The 22,567-nt window shown below is 39.6% G+C and overlaps 1 protein-coding gene across 1 annotated transcript in view; it reads left to right on the top strand.

The window, feature by feature from the left end:
- TSG101 (tumor susceptibility 101) overlaps positions 1-21,865 on the top strand; it is a 38,773-nt gene extending 16,908 nt beyond the window's left edge. Inside the window, exons 6-10 of the mRNA XM_047877543.1 lie at positions 3,203-3,269; positions 8,095-8,186; positions 18,986-19,188; positions 20,020-20,259; positions 21,526-21,865. Of these exons, the coding sequence (XP_047733499.1) occupies positions 3,203-3,269; positions 8,095-8,186; positions 18,986-19,188; positions 20,020-20,259; positions 21,526-21,615 (692 nt within the window). The 3' untranslated portion in view covers positions 21,616-21,865. The remainder of the gene's footprint in view (positions 1-3,202; positions 3,270-8,094; positions 8,187-18,985; positions 19,189-20,019; positions 20,260-21,525) is intronic.
- The last annotated feature ends 702 nt before the right edge of the window (positions 21,866-22,567 follow it).

Below are 22,567 nucleotides of genomic sequence, written 5' to 3'. Positions count from 1 at the left end.
CTTGCTCATTTAAGTTTCAAATAGCAAATACTTCCTAGTTTGTCATTCATGTATATTTGCTCAAATAACATAGCTAGTGACCACTTAAGATAACCTTTTCAGAAGTTTAGGTAGTGTTCTAATTTCCTAAGTTTCTTCCAGTTTTATTTATATTGACATTGGAAATGCAGCATTCCAGACAGAGACCACACTAAAGAGATTATTATTGCAGTTCAGTTTTGCACTCGCTGTATCACATTAAAAATCTAGAGCTGATGTAAATAAATTACTAGAAGAGACCAATTTATTGTCCATTGATTCCAGTTTTAATACTTTCTTTACATTTAAACAATATCAATTATTAGCTATGACTGTAAAGAGATGAAGGTCTAAATTCCCCCACACACACCAAAGAATAACCCCAGAAATTTGGATATATACTTAAATATTATCTTCTAGTTCAGAAATTGTATACTTCTGTTATTATTACTGAGAACATTTTTGATCTCCTGTTTTAGGATGACTTTGAGCTAGGTATGAGTCACATTAAAACATGTTATGGCCAAAACTCGTTTTTTGGACAACTAACAGTGATAGTCAACATTTACAGAGTTGTTAACTATAACTGTATACTCTTAACTGTACAGCTAAGCACTTTGTATTCATTCTTCTTTAATCCCTCTAATAACTCCGTACATTATGTGTATTTGTATTCCATTTTATTCTGGCTGCGAATTTACTTTACCTCATTATCTTCTTCCATGACACTCTTGGATTCAAATAACATTTGTTGTTTCTAAGAATCAAAATTTGAAGGAATTAGTAAGCTTTTCAGAACTTAGAAAAGGAAAATTGCTTATGATTATGCGGAATTGCTTTTAACCATGAGGTGATGGTTTATGTGTACAAGAGAAACTAGCATGGGGGTCAGTAATTGACTATGTGTGTTGCTGACACTTAATAAAAGCCTCATGTTTTCATGTTCTTAAAGATCAGCTGTGCTCAGGGTGCCTGGGTGGCTGAATCAGTTAAGTGTCTGACTCTTGATTTTGGCTCAGGTCACGGTCTCACAGTTCGTGAGTTTGAACCCCACATCAGGCTCTGTGCTGACAGTTCAGAGCCTGCTTGGGATCTCTCTCTCCTCTTTCCTTTCTCCCTCCCCGACTCTCATGTGTATGCATGCACACGTGCTCTCTCTTTCTTTCTTTCTCAAAATAAGTAAATAAACTTAACAAAACAAGGGCGCCTGGGTGGCTCAGTCGGTTAAGCGGCCGACTTCGGCTCAGGTCCTTGATCTTGCGGTCCGTGAGTTCGAGCCCCGCGTCGGGCTCTGTGCTGACAGCTCAGAGCCTGGAGCCTGTTTCAGATTCTGTGTCTCCCTCTCTCTGACCCTCCCCCGTTCATGCTCTGTCTCTCTCTGTCTCAAAAATAAATAAACGTTAAAAACAAAATTTAAAACAAAACAAAACAAAACTGTGTTTTGCCCAGGAAGAAAAAATGTCTTATGGAATCCAGCAACTGAGACATTTTGCGAGGTACATTTCCCTTTCTGAAATAGCATTGAACATCACCATCCTAGCTTCATTATACTTAAGAAGAAATTTACCTGTGATATCTATAGTTCATTCTAACAGGAAGACTATGAACACTGATACTTGTAGGTATATACTCAGCAACTCTGGTAAAGATTTCTAAGGCCCTTGGTCAGAGTCCAGCATACTTCTCCCAGCCACTTAACATTCTGTGCTTAAAAAGTTCATTTCTTGTGGCACCTGGGTGGTTCAGTTGGACACACACACATACACATATATGGCGCTCTGTACTTCTCCTGTCATAGTACTTATCACTCTATTATTCTTGCTTTTCTCTCCCACTAGACCATAAGCAACTTGAAGCCAGGAATTCTTTGTTTTTCATCAAATTCCTGGTGCCGGTCACATAGAGGGCACTAGAATATTTATGATTGGATTAAGAGCTAATTCACCACTGTATTCAGTGTGAAAAATTTCACTGAGGATAAATTGATTCTCAGACAAGTCATTTCCAATTAAGGCCAAAACTAATTTTTTCTTCATCTATGTTGATTAGTCTCCTGGCACCACTAACTAGTTCTAGGTCTTTAGTGTTGTCTTTAAAAAACATGTAAATCAGGGGCGCCTGGGTGGCTCAGTTGGTTGAGCATCCAGCTTCGGCTCAGGTCATGATCTCACAGTTCGTGAGTTCAAGCCCTGCGTTGGGCTCTGTGCCGACAGTTCAGAGCCTGGAGCCTGCTTCCGATTCTGTTGTCTCCCTCTCTCTCTGCCCCTTCCCCACTCGCGCTCTGTATCTCTCTGTGTCTCAAAAATAAATTAAAAAAAAAAAACATTAAAAAATATATAAATCAGGGCACCTGGGTGGCTCAGTCGGTTGAGCATCCAACTGTTGGTTTTGGCTCAGGTCATGATCTCACAGTTCCTGGTTGAGCTCCAAGTCTGGCTTTGCACTGACAGCACAGAGCTTGGGATTCTTTCTCTCCCTCTCTCTCTCTCTCTCTCTCTCTCTGCCCTTCCCCTGCTCGTGTGCTCGCTCTCGTTCATGCTGTCAAAAATGAATAAGTAAACTTTATATATATACACCATTCCTTAAACTTGCTAGATTTGAACTTTCCCCTGGTATTTCCAAGCTTTTGTTTTGTTTTTAACCAGTCTAGCTGAATATAAGTTTTTAAGTTTCATAAAGGACTTCTTGTAGTTAATTTGAACTGTTTGAGAGTTCTCAGTCAAACCAACAAAACCAGCTGTGCAAATTGGTCAACATAGTCTTAACAAGAAATATGAAGATATTTCTTAGATATAATAAAAAGGTCACTTTATAAGAAGCTGACCTTGGACCAGATGAGGGCAGAAATACCTTCCTCTAAATTCCAGTTGAACAAGCTACTGTCTCAGGAGAGTGTCGAGAGCTGAGCAGGTTGACCTGTTTGTCAGTTATTCCTTGTTGGGATTGTCATGTGTAAGGTCATAACTCATATTTAATGCTTTGAGAATTATGTGGTTTGAAGATACTTACTGCTTGCAGTAAGGAACTAATATGGATGGAGTGTTTGTTTTGTTTTGGTGCTGAGATTTGGATTCTTTACCTGTGTGAAATTTTGCAGTGGTTTGACAGTGATGTATGTCTTATTTGATAGCCTATGTATCCAGGACTATGCAAATTATTTTAAAATGTCAAAAATTATTTTTAGCTTCCTATATACCAGGCATGCCAAGTGGAATCTCTGCATATCCATCTGGATATCCTCCCAACCCCAGGTAATGAAAAATTAATCTTTTGAATAATTATATTAGAAATTCTGTTAGTTCTAGAATCAAAATAATGGGTGCTAGCATAGGGCACCAAAGTAGACTTAGTTTCAGTTTAATGGAAGGTAAAATGGTTTATTGATGAAATGTTATCGTATGTATATAGGTCAGGATTTTTTTCAATTCTAGATAAGTGCAGCTCCAATCTGTTTACATAGAAGGAAGGCGTGGGATAACGATAATGATTTTGATTGGCTTTGGACCTTGAAATCCTTGCTTGCTACTTCCCTTTTAAGAACTTTATATATTTAGTGTAGATAGCTGAAAGGTTAATGGAATACTAATTCTAATGAATTCAACTAAGGAGAAAAATACTTTAATACCCTATTAAAAAAAAAAAAAACACCTTCCCTTTTTTGTAAATTACAGGGAATGAATTAATGGTTTACATGATAGGGTCAGTCTTGTCCCCAGGCATTTATTTATTTAATTCATAGACTACATGTACTACCAACCTTTATTTTCCATTTGATGATAACATAACTCAGGTAAGTTAAATTAATACATCAGTCTTATGAGTAAGACACACTAGAAAATCAATGAGAAATAATTATTAACCCATGGTTCACATGTGTACTTGTTTCAGTGGTAATCTAGGAATACATTCCAAAGGTGGTCTTTGGGCTGACTTAAAATGCAAGACTGGCATATACTGGTGCCCAGATGAGATTTCTAGCCACTTTATTAACAAGAAATTTTTTTTTTTTTTTTTTTCGTTTTTTTTAATTTATTTTTGGGACAGAGAGAGACAGAGCATGAACGGGGGAGGGGCAGAGAGAGAGGGAGACACAGAATCGGAAACAGGCTCCAGGCTCTGAGCCATCAGCCCAGAGCCTGACGCGGGGCTCGAACTCACGGGCCGCGAGATCGTGACCTGGCTGAAGTCGGACGCTTAACCGACTGCGCCACCCAGGCGCCCCAACAAGAAATTTTTAACCCTGCTTAACGCTTTAGCTTCATATAACCCTCACAGATAAATGTAGCGAGCTTTCCTGGCTACATATATATGATATATGTACATATAAAATATACAGGATTTTATAAGTGAAATTTGGCAGTCTCATTTATTTCTGGGTCTTTCTTAATTTCAGAGACTTGCTTTATAAGATAGTAAGCATTCTGTTACATTAGAGATGTAAACAGAGACTAGATGAACATCTGTCAGGGGCAATAACGATTCCTATGATTGTAATATATAAACAGGCTATAAGTTTTAGATTTCTTGAGGCCTTTAATTTTCCGATTTACTTCTAGAAATTGGATCTTCTTGTCTGAAGCCTTGAAATTACAAGGCTTTACAATTAATAGTTGCTAATAAGAAAGAACTTTGGACCTGAGGAAATGGTTGTTGGAAGTATAGTAAGAAAGTGGGCTTCTGAACAATAAAGCCATTTCAAAGAAACTCATAGATAAAAATGAAGGTGGAAAATATTACAAAACTGTAAATCTTACTCAGGTAACTATAAAAGTGTCTTTTGTGAGGTTATTTGTAAGAAGTCCTTTTTTAAGTTGTTGTTTTTTGTTTTTTGTTTTTAAATGTTTATTTTTGAGAGAGGAAGAGAGAATCTCAAGTAGGCTCTGTGCTGCCCCAGCACAGAGCCCAATGCAGGGCTCTAGGTCAGCAACTGTGAGATCATGACCTGAGCTGAAATCAAAAGCTGAATCTTAACCAACTGTGCCACCCAGACACCCAAGAAGTTCCTTTTTGAGACAGCTATTTTTCAGAAATTTGATGGGTCTTTTCCTTTGAAATGTAACTTTTAATCTCAAAATATAAATAATGTGCTAATGAGTCATTAAGGGTAACTATATTCAAATTGCCATCTGTTTCTTTCTGTATATAAAAGGTTTCGGCCGAAGAACTTCAGAACCTCTTTCTCTTCTCCCTTTGTCCTAAAGGAGAATTAATAAATCAGTGACTCAAGAAGAATCTTTATCTTAAAACAGTGAATATGAGTCTTTATTCTTGCTATAGAAAGTTGGACTAGATGATCTCTAAGTTCTCTTCCAAATCTTAAGATCCTTTGAAAGTTTAATTTAGCACCTGCAGCATGTATACAAGGTACCTAAAAGGTAGGTCAAGAATAGTTGTTCCAGTTTGGGTATGTGTACTAGCAAGCATGTAATAAGATATTAGGAACCAGTTCCTGGTATCAGAAAAGACAGAAAATGGTAAGTGCTGCGATAAATAGAACTTCACATCTGCTTCAGAAGTGGGAGGTCAGCAATAGCTTCATAAATGAGAGAACTGATTCATGAGGATGACCTTACAGAAGGAGATTCAGGGGCGCCTGGGTGGCTCAGTTGGTTACATATCCAACTCTTGTTTTCATCTCAGGTCACGATCTCATAGTTCATGAGATCAAGCCACACGTCAGGCTTTGCACAGACAGCACAGAGCCTGCTTGGGATTCTCTTTCTCTGCCCTCCACCTGCTCTCAAAATAAATAAACATTAAAAAAAAAAAAAAAAAAGAAAGAAAGGAAATTTGGTATTTCCGAATACCAAAGCAAAGAGCAGCAAAAAGTTACAACATTTTACAACTTAGGGGATACTTACCAATTCTTAAGTCCAACCCACTCATTTTATGTAAGCAAAAGTGTGATAGCTCCCCCAGATCCCAGGAAAGAATAGGGAAACACTGTATGTAGTGTGGCTGGAGAATATAGGGTTATGAGTAAAGGAATTAAAGAGAATAAAGGTACAACCTTCATAGATGTTACGGATCTCCCGAAACCTTCCCTGATCTCTGATAGTGATTTTCCATTCTACATCTCTTGAATTTTTACTTAGCATTTGTTGTTTCCTTGATCCAATCAGGACTGAGGAAGAAATGGATTCATATCTTAGCACCTACACAAGCACTTAGAAACAGTGCCTTAAATATAATAAAAAGTAAAATTTGAAGGAGTATGTCAAGAGAAAGGAACATTAGATGTTGGAAAATTCTTTTTAAATACTTAGTTTAAAAAAGGCTCTTTAAAAGTTTGGAAAAGATTTGCTGCCTAAGGCAACTAGTTTAATAATGCACAAAGATAGAAAATAGTACTATTCAACTAATTCTTTACTCAAGAAAAATTATTAACCCTGAACATAGAGAATAACCATGAAGAAAAAAAATGGAACAAACTAAGGGACAAGGGAATTCTTGGAAGCTAATACCTGTAGACCTAGAAAAGTTTTATACCAAGTTACTGAAAAATTCAGCAGTAATCACAGATTGTCTTTAAAAAGGTGCAAAATGGGAGTAAGCGCAGAAGAAAACATATTTATCCCAGTTTTTTTTTTAATGTTTATTCATTTATTTATTTTAAGAAAGAGACAGCACCCATACATGTGAGCAGGGAGGTGGGGAGGAGAGAGAGAGACAAAGAGAAAGAGAAAGAGAAAGAGAAAGAAAGAATGAATCCCAAGCAGGCTCCATACTGTCAGCACAGAGCCCAATGCCAGGTTCCACCTCACAAACGATGAGATCACGACCCGAGCTGAAACCTAAGAGTCACTTAACTGACTGAGCCACCCACCCAGGCACTGCTATCCCAGTTTTCAAAACTGTAGATTAAGAAATGTAAGATTGGCACCATTTCCTTGCACCATGGTAGCAGGGCTACTAAAGACTAGAAATAAAAGTACCATTCAGTAGCCTTTGGCATGTATCTGCTAAGAACATAAATGCTTCATTTTTTTCTTCTTTGATTTTGGTTTTTATACTGATAGATGGTATTGTGATTACACTGAATCTTGAACACACTGTACAAAATGTTTTTCTTGGGGACAAGTTACAAAGTGTGAGCTGGTAGAATCTTTGAGCCACTACACTGAAAGGGGATTACTGACTCCAAACTCAGAGCTCTTGCTCCTGAACTGGCTGTTTTTAATCGGTAATTTTAATGGACTTGTAAAAGGCATATTGATCAGAATTGCAAATGTCATAGATCTGGTGACTAATCACAATTCGTTATCAAACTAACAGGTAGCTAGTAGTCATCTTGTTTTACTTTTCTTCTCCATCGTAAGTGAAACACTAGCAAACTAGTGAACATTCAGAGGAGAGTGATTAGACCTAAAAATCGTGTCCTGTGAAGAATGGTTGAAGGAATTTAAAAGATCACCCAAAGAAGAGAAGACAAGACAGAGGGGGAAATGTTGGAAGTCTCCTGCTATTCAAGTGGTTTTCCAGAATGCAAATTTAGGACCATTAGTTGGAAGTGACATCAAAATGGTATTTAGTGTTGAGTAGAAAAGTATGACCATTTGTCAGATGATCGTTTGTTAATGATATTTATAAAACAGTGTTGGATAAAAGATTGGAGGAGAATACTTGTAAGGAAAGTTCCTTCTCTGATACAAATACATGAGTGACACAAACTATCCATAGAGTGAGAAGAAAATTTTTAAAATTTTAAAGAGAATTTTCAGATCAGATATTCACAAAGCTTATCAATGAACCACAGGCAAATATATATATATATATTTGTTGCTTCCAGTTCTGATACCATTGAACTGCCCTTAGAAATACTCTAGTTGCTTTCTGCTCCTGTGAAGATGACCCTCAAATAACCAGGGCCAAGCAAGAGTATTTTAACCATTTACTTAGGAGTAAATCCAGTGTCATTAATGGAATTTCTATACCACTTTGCTTGAGAAGACACTCGTAACTCTAAAAGTCATTAACTGATAAAACATGTCAAACTTAACTTCCTGAATGGGATTCTTAAAGATACTCTACTATCTTTGTCATATTAACGTTTAATGTTTTTTGCTCTCTTTTTAGTGGCTACCCAGGCTGTCCTTACCCACCTGGTGGTCCGTATCCTGCCACAGCGAGTTCTCAGTATCCTTCCCAGCCTCCAGTGGCCACTGTTGGTAAGTACTCTTCAAAACTGTATTTCTCCCATAAGGAAAGTCAGAGTCTCCTGTTGTGAAAAGTGCGTCTCACTTTTCCATGTGAAATATTAGAATACTCTTTCTTGTTGCAGGAAAAACTCTTAATGGTCAATGTCCTATAATCCAGAACTTGAAGTAGGTGGTTGATCTATCGTTATATAAATGAGCCTTCTATCCAGGCATAAAAATAAATCTGATTGACTCTTTTCACTCTTTGCTGTGGGTCACATATTTTCTTTCATGAACTTTGCGTGTGTTGAACTATTAACAGATACGGTACTTAGATTTCCCTAGCCTGGATATATGTGAAAACAGATGAGCATCTTTTGGAGAAGAAAGTCAGTGGACTAATTGGCTCCTTTATGAAGTTTATCAGAGCATGTACTATCGGCCATACTTGCTTTGTGCCAGGGTCTCTAGGTTTACCTCATATCAATGATGTCCTTTTATCAGAGAGTGGTTACAGTTGTCTCAACTCTGATTTACCTAAGTGTTTTGAAACTTTGAGGAGAGAAAATAACAAAATGAGGTGCTTCTGGCCTAGGACTTGACCCTGAATAGAATCTGTTCTTTGGACACTTTGGATCTGTTGTTAAGATTCTCATCCTTGAAAGTAATCATGTAATAATTCACACCTTGAGAAAGAGTTCTTTGAATCCATCTATGAAGGGGTAGATGTGCCTTTAGGATGTATGTCGTTAACCTTTCCTGTATTCAAATGGAAATCCATGTCCACTTTCCAAATGGAAAGTTTTGCGTTATGTATATGACGTAATGTCTCTATTTTAAAAGATGCCGACAGGGGCGCCTGGGTGGCGCAGTCGGTTAAGCGTCCGACTTCAGCCAGGTCACGATCTCGCGGTCCGTGAGTTCGAGCCCCGCGTCGGGCTCTGGGCTGATGGCTCAGAGCCTGGAGCCTGCTTCCGATTCTGTGTCTCCCTCTCTCTCTGCCCCTCCCCCGTTCATGCTCTGTCTCTCTCTCTGTCCCAAAAATAAATAAACGTTGAAAAAAAAAAATTAAAAAAAAAAAAAAAAAAAAAGCCGACAAAAAGAACAAGCCTCATATGTACAACTCCTTTTGGTATTTCCAACACAAAGAACTACATAAATCTTAAGTATTAGGAACTTTTTTCCCTTGACACACATGATGTGTACTTTGTTTTCCATGGTTTCTTTTTGAGACTGGACAAGTTTATCTTGTCATTTGTCCTATATCCCACTTGGATACCTTTACTCCTATTCCTAACAGAACATTAAGCTACTTTGCAAGGGCTCGTTTCAGAATGTTTTGGTAGAGTTGTTAACTGATTGTAATAATGGCCAATATAAGCTTTGGCCATCCTAGTGCTGGAGAGTCAGTTATGTGTGATTTCTGACCAGCCCGGTTAGCTTCAGTGTCCCCCTCCCCTGTGATATGATTGCATGTGTTAGATCTCACAGCCATGTTTCAAATACCCCAGCAGGCTAGCTTAGAGTTTTTCTCCTTTAAAATCTTATCAGTTAGTAGCATAAAGCCATTGGGTATATCCTAACTTACTGGTCGCACTTCGCAGCATTTCCTTTACATTGTTACATTGCCATAGGACTTCAGTTTCTATTTCACAGAGGGGTATGTTAGGGCCCAAATCAGATTTAACTTTGGACTATTTTTAAAGCAGAACATGCAAATACTGTTATTAGTTTTAGCCGTAGCTATTCAGTGTCTGCTAACCAAACTTTATTTTTATAATGGATTTTACATTTACAAAACAAAAAGAATTTCCACAAAACCTCAAAGCCATAGTTCCCGAGGACTCTTTCCATTGTCTAGACTCTGTTGAAAAGTTACTTAACGTCACACTGAATTTGTTACATACTTTGGTAGTCAGTGGGTAATGAAGGAAGAAACCTGTTTACATAGCAAAAAAGAAAAAAAAATCTAAGTGGTAATACGTATTGATACTTAGCACAAAGATTTTATTTTTATTTATTACTGGCAGAGTTAAGATTGGACTCTGTCCATGATACTGATACATGATATAAGATACATGTGTATAAGATAGATATTATACAAGATCCTGTATATAGGACATATCCAAGTGGGATATAGGACAAATGACCCATACAAGATCCCTAAAAAATGATGGGTAGGAGCACTAGGTGAGGCATTAGGTGGTGTCTTCCCCCCTACCCCACGCCAGCCCCCCCCTCCCCCCACCAGCCACTCTGTCCCTGTCCAATGCACGGAGGCTTAAAAGTTTGGCACTCCCTCAATCCTAGTCTCAGCAGTGTGAAAGTTCTCTTTGGAGTTTATTTCAGGAGGCTATGTAGATGATTATAGTTAATTTACAATTCTGAATACTAGACTTTAGACCCTTAAACATACATATAGTATCATTTTTAGTTTATTATAGTTTAGTAATAGCAACATTGGAGAATGAGTGCTTATCTCCACCGTTATTTTTTGTTTCTTGTCAGTCATCTTTTGGGAAAATGATAGCTGGAGCTGTTATTAAACAAGATGCTTAGGAAAATATGTTAAGTATTCAATTGATGATACTCATCACATTCACCCTGATGCCTTTAATATATGAATACCCTTATATGTGAAATAATTTTGGACAAACTATTATACGTTTGCAAGGTCCAAAGTAGCACACCTACGCAGTCTTATGTAATTCATGTAATTTTGTCTAAAATAACTAAAAGTATGTCCTTAATTATTGGGTTATCATATGCTGTGTGTGACACAACAGGAGGCAATCTGGCCTCCATTCTTTACTAGAAAATTATGAATGGTACCCCTAAAGTTAAAGCCAATACCTACTCTAGAATTTCTTTTGGAAATCTTCCTTAATGCTGTATTATCTCAGCATTAGAATTTAGTCATATCCTTTTAAGATTTTGTTCCTAAACTCAATCATAAACAAGGATCAGAAACATTTAGTTTGGTAGGGTACTGTTAAAAGACATTTCAGAAGCTGGTTTTGTGTTTGTTAAGTCTTGTTTTGAAATGTTAGGAGCAGAGGGGCACCTGGGTGGTTCAGTCAGTTAAGCGCCCTACTCTTGGTTTCGCTCAGGTCATTATCTCATGGTTGGTGAATTCGAGCCCCACATCAGGCTTTGTGCTGACAGCACGAAGCCTGCTTGGGATTCTCTTGCTCCCTCTCTCTGCCCCTCCCCTGCTCATTCATTCATTCATTCTCTCTCTCTCTCTCTCTCTCTCTCTCAAAATAAACATTAAGACTATATATATTTTTTAATGTTAGCAGAAAATCGTGTAAATGCTGCAGCAGAATTATTTCTACATTTTTCCATTTGTTGTTGGTCCGTATTTAATAAAGAGAAACAAAAACTTGAAGGAAAACAAGCTTCCTATTGAGTAACATTCCTTTGGGGATTGAGACTAGTAAACATGACAAGGTTTTCTTGACTGTCTTGTCTAATACTGGTCTTCCCTCTCTCGTCATCCTGGATTCATAAGTTCAGCATACAAAAATTGACCTTCCCGAATATGGCACCCGCTCAATGTGGGCATACTGGTTCACGCTTGTGTGTGGCTTTGGGCACCTCTCCTCCACAGTCTTTCACAGACTGCCTTTGGGAAGACCTGCCTTGTCTTCAGGGTAAAGTAGCATTTTCTTCCCTTGTGGGCAGTCAGTGAGGGCTTGCCAAGGGGCTTGCTGTGCTAAATGTTTAAAATCTTTTCTGCTGCAGAAATCCAAAATAATAATAAATTGTGAAAGCTTTAAAAAAAAGGCCTTTATCTAAATTGATACTGGATTTTAACTTTTTTTTTTTTTGGTATATGAAGGGTATGAGTAGCCGATTCGTTTGGCTTCCTGGGGTTATTTCCATAGGATACTTCTAACATTGTAGGTTTTTAAATTGTTCTCTTTCACAAAATAATCTGAAGGAATGACTTTGATTCTGACCCATCTTTTTTAAGGATGGAATTTTACCGTCCTTCAAATTAACTGGCCTTTGTGCTCACGCCTGCTAGTAACGCCTCTCGGTTTTTATGATCATCGAATGATTGGGTAGCACCGTGTCTTTTTGTAGTAGCTGCTGCTTTGGCGTCCTACTTTAATGAGGCTCATACCTACTCACCTCTACTTTTGAAAACTTGAATTTTTATGTAAACTAACGTAAACTCTTCTTTGCGGTGTGTTTTTTCAAGAAGTGTAAACGGATGGTTTTCCTTAAGTACACTTTTTTCTTACTGTGGTTACAGAGACTTTCTAGAGCTTAAATAAAGAGTAATGCTCTGACGGTGTTTAAAAGATAAATTGAGGTGCACCTGGGTGGCTCAGTCGGTTAAGCGTCCGACTCTGATTTCGGCTCAGGTCATGATCTCATGGTTCGTGAGATGGCTTCTCGTGTCAGACTGTGTGCTAACATCATGGAGCCTGCTTGGGATTCTCATTCTCTCTCTCCCTCTCTCCCTCCCTCTCCCTCCCTCCCTCTCTCTCTCTCTCTCTCTCTCTCTCTCTCTCTCCCCCTCCCCTGCTTGCTCACACTCTTTCTCTCCCAAAATAAATATTTTTTAAAAAAAGATAAATTGAGGTTCCCTGATTTCTTTGGAAGAAAAGTTCCATAACCCACACAGAGGCTGGCAGTAGTATTAGAAGCTTACATATTCAAAGACTATAAATAAAAGCCTTTGTAAGCAGCTTAATGAATTTGCCAGGTGTGCACTTACTAGCATGAATCAGAATGCCTTTATCCATATAGTTATTTGAATGTTCTTCCTATGTCAGAGATTGGCCTATTTTTGTGTGTTTTTATTATAAAAGGAAATAATGGGACTTGATCGAGTGATCCAAATGGGCTTGATCCGGTTTCTGAGCAGATAGTAAAGTACCGTTCGGGATTGCTTAGGCTCCATAGTTTGATCTGTAGCACAGATGCCAAACCAAAGACCATTGTGTGGACTGAGTAACATCCTGAAGTAAAAATGCTGTGCAGGTGATTCACTTTTGCTGGTTAGAGTTCAGAAAAGTTTACTGTGTTTAGTTATAAATAAGTCAGAGAAGGACAAATACCATATGATGTTGCTTACAATGTTTTTTACTTATTTTTGAGAGAGAGAGAGTGAGTGGCAGAGGGGCAGACAGAGAGAGGGAGACACAGAATCTGAAGCAGGTTCCAGGCTCTGAGCTGTCAGCACAGAGCCCGATGCAGGCCTGGAACTCCCGAGCCGTGAGATCATGACCTGAGCCGAAGTCGGATGTTCAACCGACTGAGCCACCCAGGCACCCCTACGTGATGTTGCTTATTTGTGAAATCTTAAAAATAAATAAGCCAAGCAATAGATAAGCCAGCCAGGCTCACAGATCTAGGGAACAGGAGAGGGGTGGTTGCCAGAGGGCAGCAGTTGGAGAAAGAGAGAAGGGGATGTACTGTTTTTGTTTTTAAATACATTAAATGTGTTTAAAGTTTACTGTTCAGTTATCTTGTACTTTACTTTGGGATTGCCCTGGATTCTCTAATATAAATGATCTTTTTGAGTTACAGGAAACAGTGATCATTTAGTAAGTACTGTTAGGAGGTAAATAAAACTGATTAAGTGTTTAAAGATAATTTTATTTTTTTTTTTATTTATTTTTTAAAAAAATTTTTTTTTTCAACGTTTATTTATTTTTGGGACAGAGAGAGACAGAGCATGAACAGGGGAGGGGCAGGGAGAGAGGGAGACACAGAATCGGAAACAGGCTCCAGGCTCCGAGCCATCAGCCCAGAGCCCGACGCGGGGCTTGAACTCACAGACCGCGAGATCGTGACCTGGCTGAAGTCGGACGCTTAACCGACTGCGCCACCCAGGCGCCCCTAAAGATAGTTTTAAATCAAGTAGTCTATACTAGTGCACTTTGAAGATACTAACCTAAATTATTTGTTGAATTATCAGATCTATCGAGTAGCGTACTGGTTTCCTAATAGTAGAAAAAAAAATTTTTTTTAATTATGTTGTAATTCCTAAGGATTAGGTTCAATAATTGAATCCTACCTGGCATTTAAATGAAGTTTTACTTCCAGCTGTTTCCCAAGATCGTTGTTACCTTTTCAATTGCTGCTAATCTGCAATTGTAGAAGGGCACTTCTGAAATCTGACTCTGCATGGGTAAAGGTCACTGTGTGGGGACTTGATGCATGGCGTTTGCCACAAACTCTGTTTAACCCAAGGCTTATTAGAGCAGGTACAAAGAAAATTAAAATTTCTCCTAAGACATTTGAGGAAAAAAATGTTGGTTTGAAAAGTGGTCAAGCAGAAGAGAATCTGTCATCAAGTCTCTTTTCTTGTTTGTTTAAACAATCCCTTAAAGTGTCAAGGTGCATCGAATTTTGAACTTTAATAGATTTTCTTCTTTGGCATTCATATTTCAGATCTTAATTACAGTTCTCTTCTTTTTAGGAAGTAGGTGGATTTAAATGTTTAAATATACTGTATGTGAGGTCTGTGTGTGGTAGAGGAAAGGAGGAGGTCTAATCTTGGCATTTCCACCCGCCTCGGGTGAACTGTGACCTTTATTGAAAGCAGGCACCTGCTGCCTCAGCTTGGCTGCCATTTTGAGTGCTCATGGCTTCAGCTAGAGACTTACTTGGGTGGCCTTATTTGGTGCTGTATGGTAACATTTGTTCTCGTGTATTTATAAGAGAAACAACATAAATTCCAGAATTTAAATGTGTATTTTTAAAAAGAAATTTTAAAACTTCACATCAGTGTAAGTCGGTCCATTTTAGTGTAATTTAACAAAATTAGATGTGTTTGTGTGTGAAAAACCCTGGCTAGTTACAAAATAAGACCCTTAATCCTTTATTACTTCAGATAACTTCTACATAGATGAATGGAACACTGAGTGCTACATATGATTGGCCACATCGCTCTACCGCCTTGAAGGGACATGTGTTGGAAGGGGTGTTGAAAAGCAAACAATAGAGTAAAATATTTCACACTGCACATTTTAACACTCACTGCTTCCATTCACTCAAATAATTTTGGCTGAGCAGCTACCACAATTCAATGCTGAGCCTGTCAGAAGTCAAATTCTTTCAAGATACTGTTCCTCTCCCCAGTGGGACAGCCAAATTTTTACCAGGAAATACTGCCAGAATTCAATCTCTCTGACTTGCTTTGATCTGCCATTTTTGCCAGGGTGGTGAAAACCAATTTATGGTTTTGGTTTCTCACAACAAATTGAAAAGGTTAGAAAAAATGCTAATTGCAGTTAAATCTGAAAAATAAGTTATTGAAACAACTTCATACAGGGTGGAATAAACATGTTTCTGTAACAACCTACCTCTGAGTTTCTGACCTAGTCTCTATTGCAACAAAAACAGAAACTCCAGAGTATAGGAATCCCCAATTCCTGGTTTGTAACGGGTGGTGGCCCAGCCCAGATTTAGGTTAGCACGTGCCTCCTTTTCCAGAGATCTACACTGCCCTTCCCGTCTTGAAATTCCAGTTTCAGGAAGTTTTTAAAATATACCTTTCTCTTTTTTGTACTCTGGGGTATTTTTAAAGTTCAAAGTATGTTCTTAAACTGATAAATAGAGTAAGAAGTATTGGGAATTAATTATGGCAAATAGGGGGAAGATCATGAGTGGAGGTTAGTCTTTTTTTCTTTTTAATCTTTATTTTTGAGAGCGAGGGAGACAGAGTGCAAGTAGGGGACGAACAGAGAGAGAGGGAGACACAGAATCCGAAGCAGGCTCCATCCAGTCTCTGAGCTGTCAGTACAGAGCCCAACACGGGGCTCGAACCCACGAGCCACAAGTTCATGACCTGAGCTGAAGTTGGATGCTTAACCGACTGAGCCACCCAGGTGCACCTAGTGGGGGGTTAGTCTTAACCATATTTAACGGTAGAAGGTGGGATCTGATATTTAAGAACATTAAACTGTTTTTGTTAGTTAGAATGACTTGAGAGTTTGTTAATGAAAGAGGTAGGGCTGGCTATGGAAAAAAGCGGAATCATCCAGCAGGGAAGTAAGTAGAGCACGTGCAAGGCCTTCAGGAAGTTTGCCTTTCATAGGTTGTGATCAGTATAATTTAAGTGTTGTAACAAATGTAGACCATAATTTGGGGGATGAGGTTGGGACATGGTGACAAGGCCGGAAAAATATCTGGTAGAAAAGCAAGAATCACACAGATGGATTACAGCAGTGTTAACCTTTCTTTCTTCATTATCTTCCTCAGGAGCCTTTTTAGACATTTTTTCCCTTAATCATCCCTCCTGTGAACTGTTAATACTGTATATTATACTATATATCTGTTTATATACTGTATGTATATCTCCACTCTATACATAAAAAGAACAAGAGGTTTTCACTTTCTAAGAACCAGCTTTCATCTTCTTAGAGGAGTAATATCACCTCCCCTTGAGTATGTGTATGGGTTAGAGTGATGCTGGATAAGACTGGCCTTGAACTCAGAGGAAAGAACTAGAGAGAATAGCATTGCAAAGATTGTCCACGGCTCTGGGCTAGGAAGAGAGGTGAATAAACAGACCTTTCCTTGGCCAAGAGCAGAGTGGGAAAAAAAGTCACTGTGCTTAGACTAATCAGATTAGGAGGAAGAACAGATGAAAGCATAAAAGCATGTGGTCTTTTGGAAAGATCTAGAGGAACACAAGTTGTCTTCCTGTAAAAGGGAAGGTAGTGCTTCTGAACAGTGAGGAGTCAAACCATAGTTCCATAGTTAAAGGGGTGAGGATTCTTGTTTCAAAGGAGAGTGGGAGAAGAGTGGAGAACTCCCATCTGATGGTTTCAGTCCTTTGAAGATGTCCTGAGGATTTTTTGCCGTTGTGGCAAGATGATAAAAGGCGGCTAGAGCTTTAAGAGTCAGAAGGATTGAGGATTTGGATCAGGTTGTGTTTGGCAGGTGAGGCCTTTGGAGTTAGGAGGCCTGGTGGTCTGACAGAATGTGAGAGAGGCCGCCTCAGCAGAGAGCCTGCCCATGAGACTTGAGAGATGGGCAAGAAGTCAGGGCTGAGGGGAACTGCTCACAGGAAGCAGGAGTGGTAGAAAGAGAGGTCAAAGGTGCAAGAAGGAATGGATGGAGACATGAATTAGTGAATGGGAGAAAGTTGCTCAAGTCATCCTGGTCTCCGTAGGGGAACATGTGAATACAGAGGCGGTCAGACTGGAAAACAGCAAGAAAAAAGTAGGGGAATGAGCCCAGAGGTGGTGCAGTAGTTGGTAAATCGATGAGAATCTTTGGAAAAGTTAGGTATTCAGAGGCCAGGGATGTGGAAAACAAGAGCTCAGTCTTCATAGGGGAAATGTGGTTGCCCTCTTGTTTTGCCATTCTGAATTCCAAAGCACAAGTTACCCGAGTTAACACTTTTGCTTTTCAGAAATACAAAATAAGCTGAAATACTCTTGTAAAATGAGAAATGAATTCTGGAAAGTACATACCTTATGGATTGGTATGTTAATAATCAGCCAGAAAGTATTAACTGCCTCTTGCCTCTCTGTGAACCCTGTAAGATGGATACCGTCTGGGCTGTCCTCAGCAAGAGGTTTCTAGCAGGGAAGAGGGGAGGTCCTTGGAGCGAGAAGGAGTGCACACTGCGGGGCTGATCCTGGGCTCTCCCTCTCACTGTGTGCAAGCTGCGTCCTCAGACAAGTGGATGAAGGACACTCCTAGGAAAACCTGGCCATGGAGACACTGTCTATACTCATTTTCCCTCACAAGAAGAAGAAAACCCAAGTCAGGAAAAAACAGTTCTTCTGTGGTGGAAATAAAAAAAGAAAGAAAAGCAGAACTTAGACTTTTAGACTTAGACTTTAGACTTAGACTCTTCCTTTCAAAACCTATGAAACCAGAGAATGTCCCAATGTTACTTGCAAAAAGCCGGAAAAACATTCAGGGTAACCTGGTATGAACCACCTTCTGTAGGAAGACAGCTTTACTAATTAAAAAGTAGGGTGACCGACCAGCTTATGGAACATCAACAACTGTGGACAGACAGGACACTGAAGAGCCCATGTGGAGCTGGCTGCCTATTATTTGGAAAGCTCAATTTCATTTTAGAAACAGTGCACCTTTTTGGTACTAGGAACAGGCCTATGATGTGGGAACATGAATGGTAAGAGTTTGGATACATTTTGCAAACGGATTAAAGGGGTGGGGTCGTTCCCCCCCCCCCCCCCCCCCCGTGGGTGTAACTAATTGTCTCCAAAAATTTTCAGCTCAAAGTAGAAGTGATACTTTGTAAATTAGTCTGTAATCTCAGTTTTTATTCACTACAGGCAGTGACAGATAAATGTAATTATTTACACATTTGCTGAATCAGGACCCCAATTGAAGGACACTGGTAGTCATGAAGAAAACACATACTTCTGTTATCGGGAGAACCTTTTGAAGCAAGTATCAGAGGGATAAGTTTATTTGATATGAAATATGCAAGGAAATTATAGAAGACACATTATATAGGAAGGGACATTTATCAGCTGTTGGATTTTCTGTACATCACTCTCTTGCTCATTTGTTCTTTCCTATTCTTTCGGTAAAGAGTAAAGGAGTAAAAGTCTTGAAGGGAAGCCTTATTACCCTTACATCAAGGAAACTGCCTGTTCTCGGTCTTCTTCTTGGCCTCTATGGTGGGTTCCTCTCTACTTCAGCTTAGCAGCGATACCTGAGAATGCCCTTGACCTGAATCGAGTGTTTTTCTTTGCCATAAATTTATCCCATTTGTCCTTTCTCCCACTTTGAAAGTGTCGACTCATTTTGTCCCACAAAAGGAGTAGAAAGTGCCTGGGAAATAAGCAAGTGGTTTCTGCCTTTTTCCTGTGCAGGTCCCAGTAGGGATGGCACCATCAGTGAGGACACCATCCGAGCCTCTCTCATCTCAGCAGTCAGTGACAAGCTGAGATGGCGAATGAAGGAGGAAATGGATCGCGCCCAGGCCGAGCTCAATGCCTTGAAACGAACAGAGGAAGACCTGAAAAAAGGTCACCAGAAACTGGAAGAGATGGTCACCCGTTTAGATCAAGAAGTAGTAAGTAACTCACTGAATACTTGTGATTTTGGGGCATGTACACCTTGGTTACCCAGGACTATGGGTCTAGTAAGAGTTGAGAAAATTAACACGAATTTTCTGGTCGTTAAGAATTTGAATATAGCTTCTGGATAGCTTGTTAGAAATGGAGCCTGTGTTTGCAGTGGGGAGGTAGATGGTATTTAGAGCATTTTTACTTGTACCTTCACCCTGAGAGATGAGCTTCCGACTCAGTGGAGGATTGTTTCAGTGCTTGATGATGCCCGACAGTTAACCGGGAAATAAGAATTTGAGAGAGTTCTAAGGCACGAAGGAGATCTGCAGACTGTGGGTAGAGACTGGTCGAGTTCGGAGCCCACAGCCACCAGCAGTATCTTGTAACTAAAGTTCAAGTGTGTGGGGTTCTTTGGGTTCATTCTCCGTGTAGACTGAGGCAAGTTATTCCTCCGTAGCAGCTGCCCACTTATTTGGAAGAAAGACGTCCTTTATTTTCATGGAGGGAACCTGCTGCTGGAAAATACGTTGTGTGATGGCTTAATTTGCAACATCATCTGTCACTGATAAGTGACAAGCTTATCACTGCCACTGGATGTGCTCAGTGTAGTGTTTTCAACATTATTCCGTCTTCACTCGGCATATTACATCACACCTTTTCCTCTACCGGTGGCCAATATGTTATCTGAAACATTAAAATCGACCATGTGTTGTTTAAGTATTGCTTTTTTTATTTCGCAAGGCCGTTTCTGTAGAGTTGAGTTGTAGATGCTTGACTGGTAGATGCTTATGTACAATTCGTATGAAGTCCTCATACTTGGACTGTTTTGTTTTCAGGCTGAGGTTGATAAAAACATAGAACTTTTGAGAAAGAAGGATGAAGAACTCAGTTCTGCTCTGGAGAAAATGGAAAATCAGTCTGAAAACAATGATATTGATGAGGTTATCATTCCCACAGCCCCACTATACAAACAAATCCTAAATCTGTATGCAGAAGAAAATGCTATTGAAGACACTATCTTTTACCTGGGAGAAGCCTTGAGACGGGGAGTAATAGATCTGGATGTCTTCCTGAAGGTATGTCTTCCTCACTCTGCTTTCCAGGATCTCAGAACTCATGCTTTAGAGACACTGACCTTGAAAACCACAAACCAGGAGGGTTTCTCCGTAGGGGAAGTTAAAATCCCTTGTGTTCCCAAAGAGAGCAAGTGAGATCTGTGGCTGTGAGCAGTGTGATGTCACCTACACAGGGCTGAGGATGCCCCTGGGAGGGGAAGAAAGGTGGACTAGTGGCTGTACTTCCCATCCCCCAAGGCAGCACCAAGCTGAATGTAGTCATTCCTGCCTGTGTCTTTCCACTGTGCTGCGTGGGTCAGATACAATCAGATTTCCGTTGGTTCTTTCAAGTCATACACCATCTAAAGTAAGATCACTGACGACCCCACCCGTTTTGGGTTCTGTTTTCATATTTCCCTGTTAATTTTCTTAGAGTTGCCTAACTTTAGAGCTGTTTTCCCAGATCGAACAGCCCTGCAAAGTATCGGGCTGCCCTGCTCGTACTAGAGCCCTTCTGAATGAAGGTTGTTTTAGGCTTAATGCTAACGTACAGACGTGAAGAGCCAGTGAGTTAGCTTGGCTACTGCTCTCTGTTGGATCGGGGAGTGTGGTTTTAGGAGAATAGCAGCCCTCTTTTAGGGTATTTGATTCAGCTGCTTCAGTGCCCACGCGGGGCCGGCTGGCTGCTTGGGTCGCTTGCTGATCTTGCCTCTCTCGCTGTGATTAAGTGGCCAAACCGGTCTTGGATCTGGTGCAAGCACATGAATATCCGGCTAGGAATCAGAGACCCAAGATGAGGCCTCTCTCCCTTCATATGCTGTTCCTGCTTGGGCGGCCTAGCTTAGGGAAAGGTGCACGCAGAGAGGCCCGAGAGGTATGCTGTTGCTAGGCATTGGACAAAAGCTGGTTTATGCTGCTCATTCATTCCCCTGCTTTTTGCCAAGTGCAGGCGGTCGTAACATTTTTAGTAACTTTTGTTAGGATTGCAGTTCTAGTTTCCCTGGTATCTTGGTTAATCTCAAGATGTAGTTCAAACTCCTGAGCCAGATCCTGTAATGTCATGCTTCCCTGTGAAGTAATCCTTTACAGGATCTCATAGCACAACCTGCCAGCATCAATCTAGTTTAAAAACGAGTTTAAAAAAGCTACATGTAATGAAATATTGGTTCCAAAGGACGGTTGATACAAGTTTAGGGTTCTTAGATCGCATCTAAGTTACAAACTGTCTGATACTTCCTGCCTTGGTCAAATCCGTTCTAAACTGTTGAAACTTTTTCCCCTTCCCAGCACGTACGTCTTCTGTCCCGTAAACAGTTCCAGCTGAGGGCACTAATGCAAAAAGCAAGAAAGACTGCCGGTCTCAGTGACCTCTACTGACTTCTCTGATATCAGCTGGAGATTGAGCTCTTCTTAAAGCGTTCTTTTCTTCTCTTTCTTTCTCTTATCAGTAGGTGCCCAGAATAAGTTATTGCGGTTTATCATTCAAGTGTAAAATATTTTGAATCAATAATATATTTTCTGTTTTCTTTTGGTAAAGACTGGCTTTTATTAATGCACTTTCTATCCTCTGTAAACTTTTTGTGCTGAATGTTGGGACTGACTATGCTAAATAAAATTTGTTGCATAATTTTTCTCTTTATTCAACATTTTTAGGAAAAATCAGTGAAATCCTAACAAAGCATAATATCCATCAAGTTAAAATTTAGCATTATTTATTCTGTAATCTACAAAGTGAATTGTATTTAATATGGAATATACCATATGGAAATCTAACTTTTGAAATATTTGAAACTGAGGGATGTAAGGGGCTTTTTCTGTTAAAGGTCCTATGTGGTACCCTCCTACCAGTCCTTGCCTAGATCTGTTTCCTTTCTAGGCCAAACCAAACCATAACCGGTCTCACCAAGAAGAAAGGAACAGAGTGGCAAGTGCAGGCTACACACCTGAGAGTTACGTTAATTGGGCAAGACGGTCTGGCCACAGTTTAGGAAGGTAGAGTGCCTCCTTGCTTTTATTGTCACATGAAGTCAGTCTTCCTGGTGTGTGATTCTACAGCCACGTTGTGACCACCCAGTGGGCTGTTTCCTGCAGAAACAGGAATTTAAATAGAACAGAATTTCTAAGTAGAATTTTCTCTATCAAAATGAGGTAGAAAATTCACAAGATTACAAAAAAAGGAACATTCTAATTTCAAGTGTTTTAAAATGTGTAGGAAGCTAGGCATCCTACCCTATATTTCTCCCAAGAGAAGAATGCCCACCTTGGTCTCAGTCATCCCTCAAGGGTTTATACAGTTCAGATCTTTTGTAAAAATTACCAGAATAAAAGC

The sequence above is a fragment of the Prionailurus viverrinus genome, chromosome D1 (assembly GCF_022837055.1).
Source record: "Prionailurus viverrinus isolate Anna chromosome D1, UM_Priviv_1.0, whole genome shotgun sequence".
NCBI lineage: Eukaryota > Metazoa > Chordata > Mammalia > Carnivora > Felidae > Prionailurus > Prionailurus viverrinus.
This window is presented reverse-complemented; position numbering and strand designations above follow the sequence as displayed.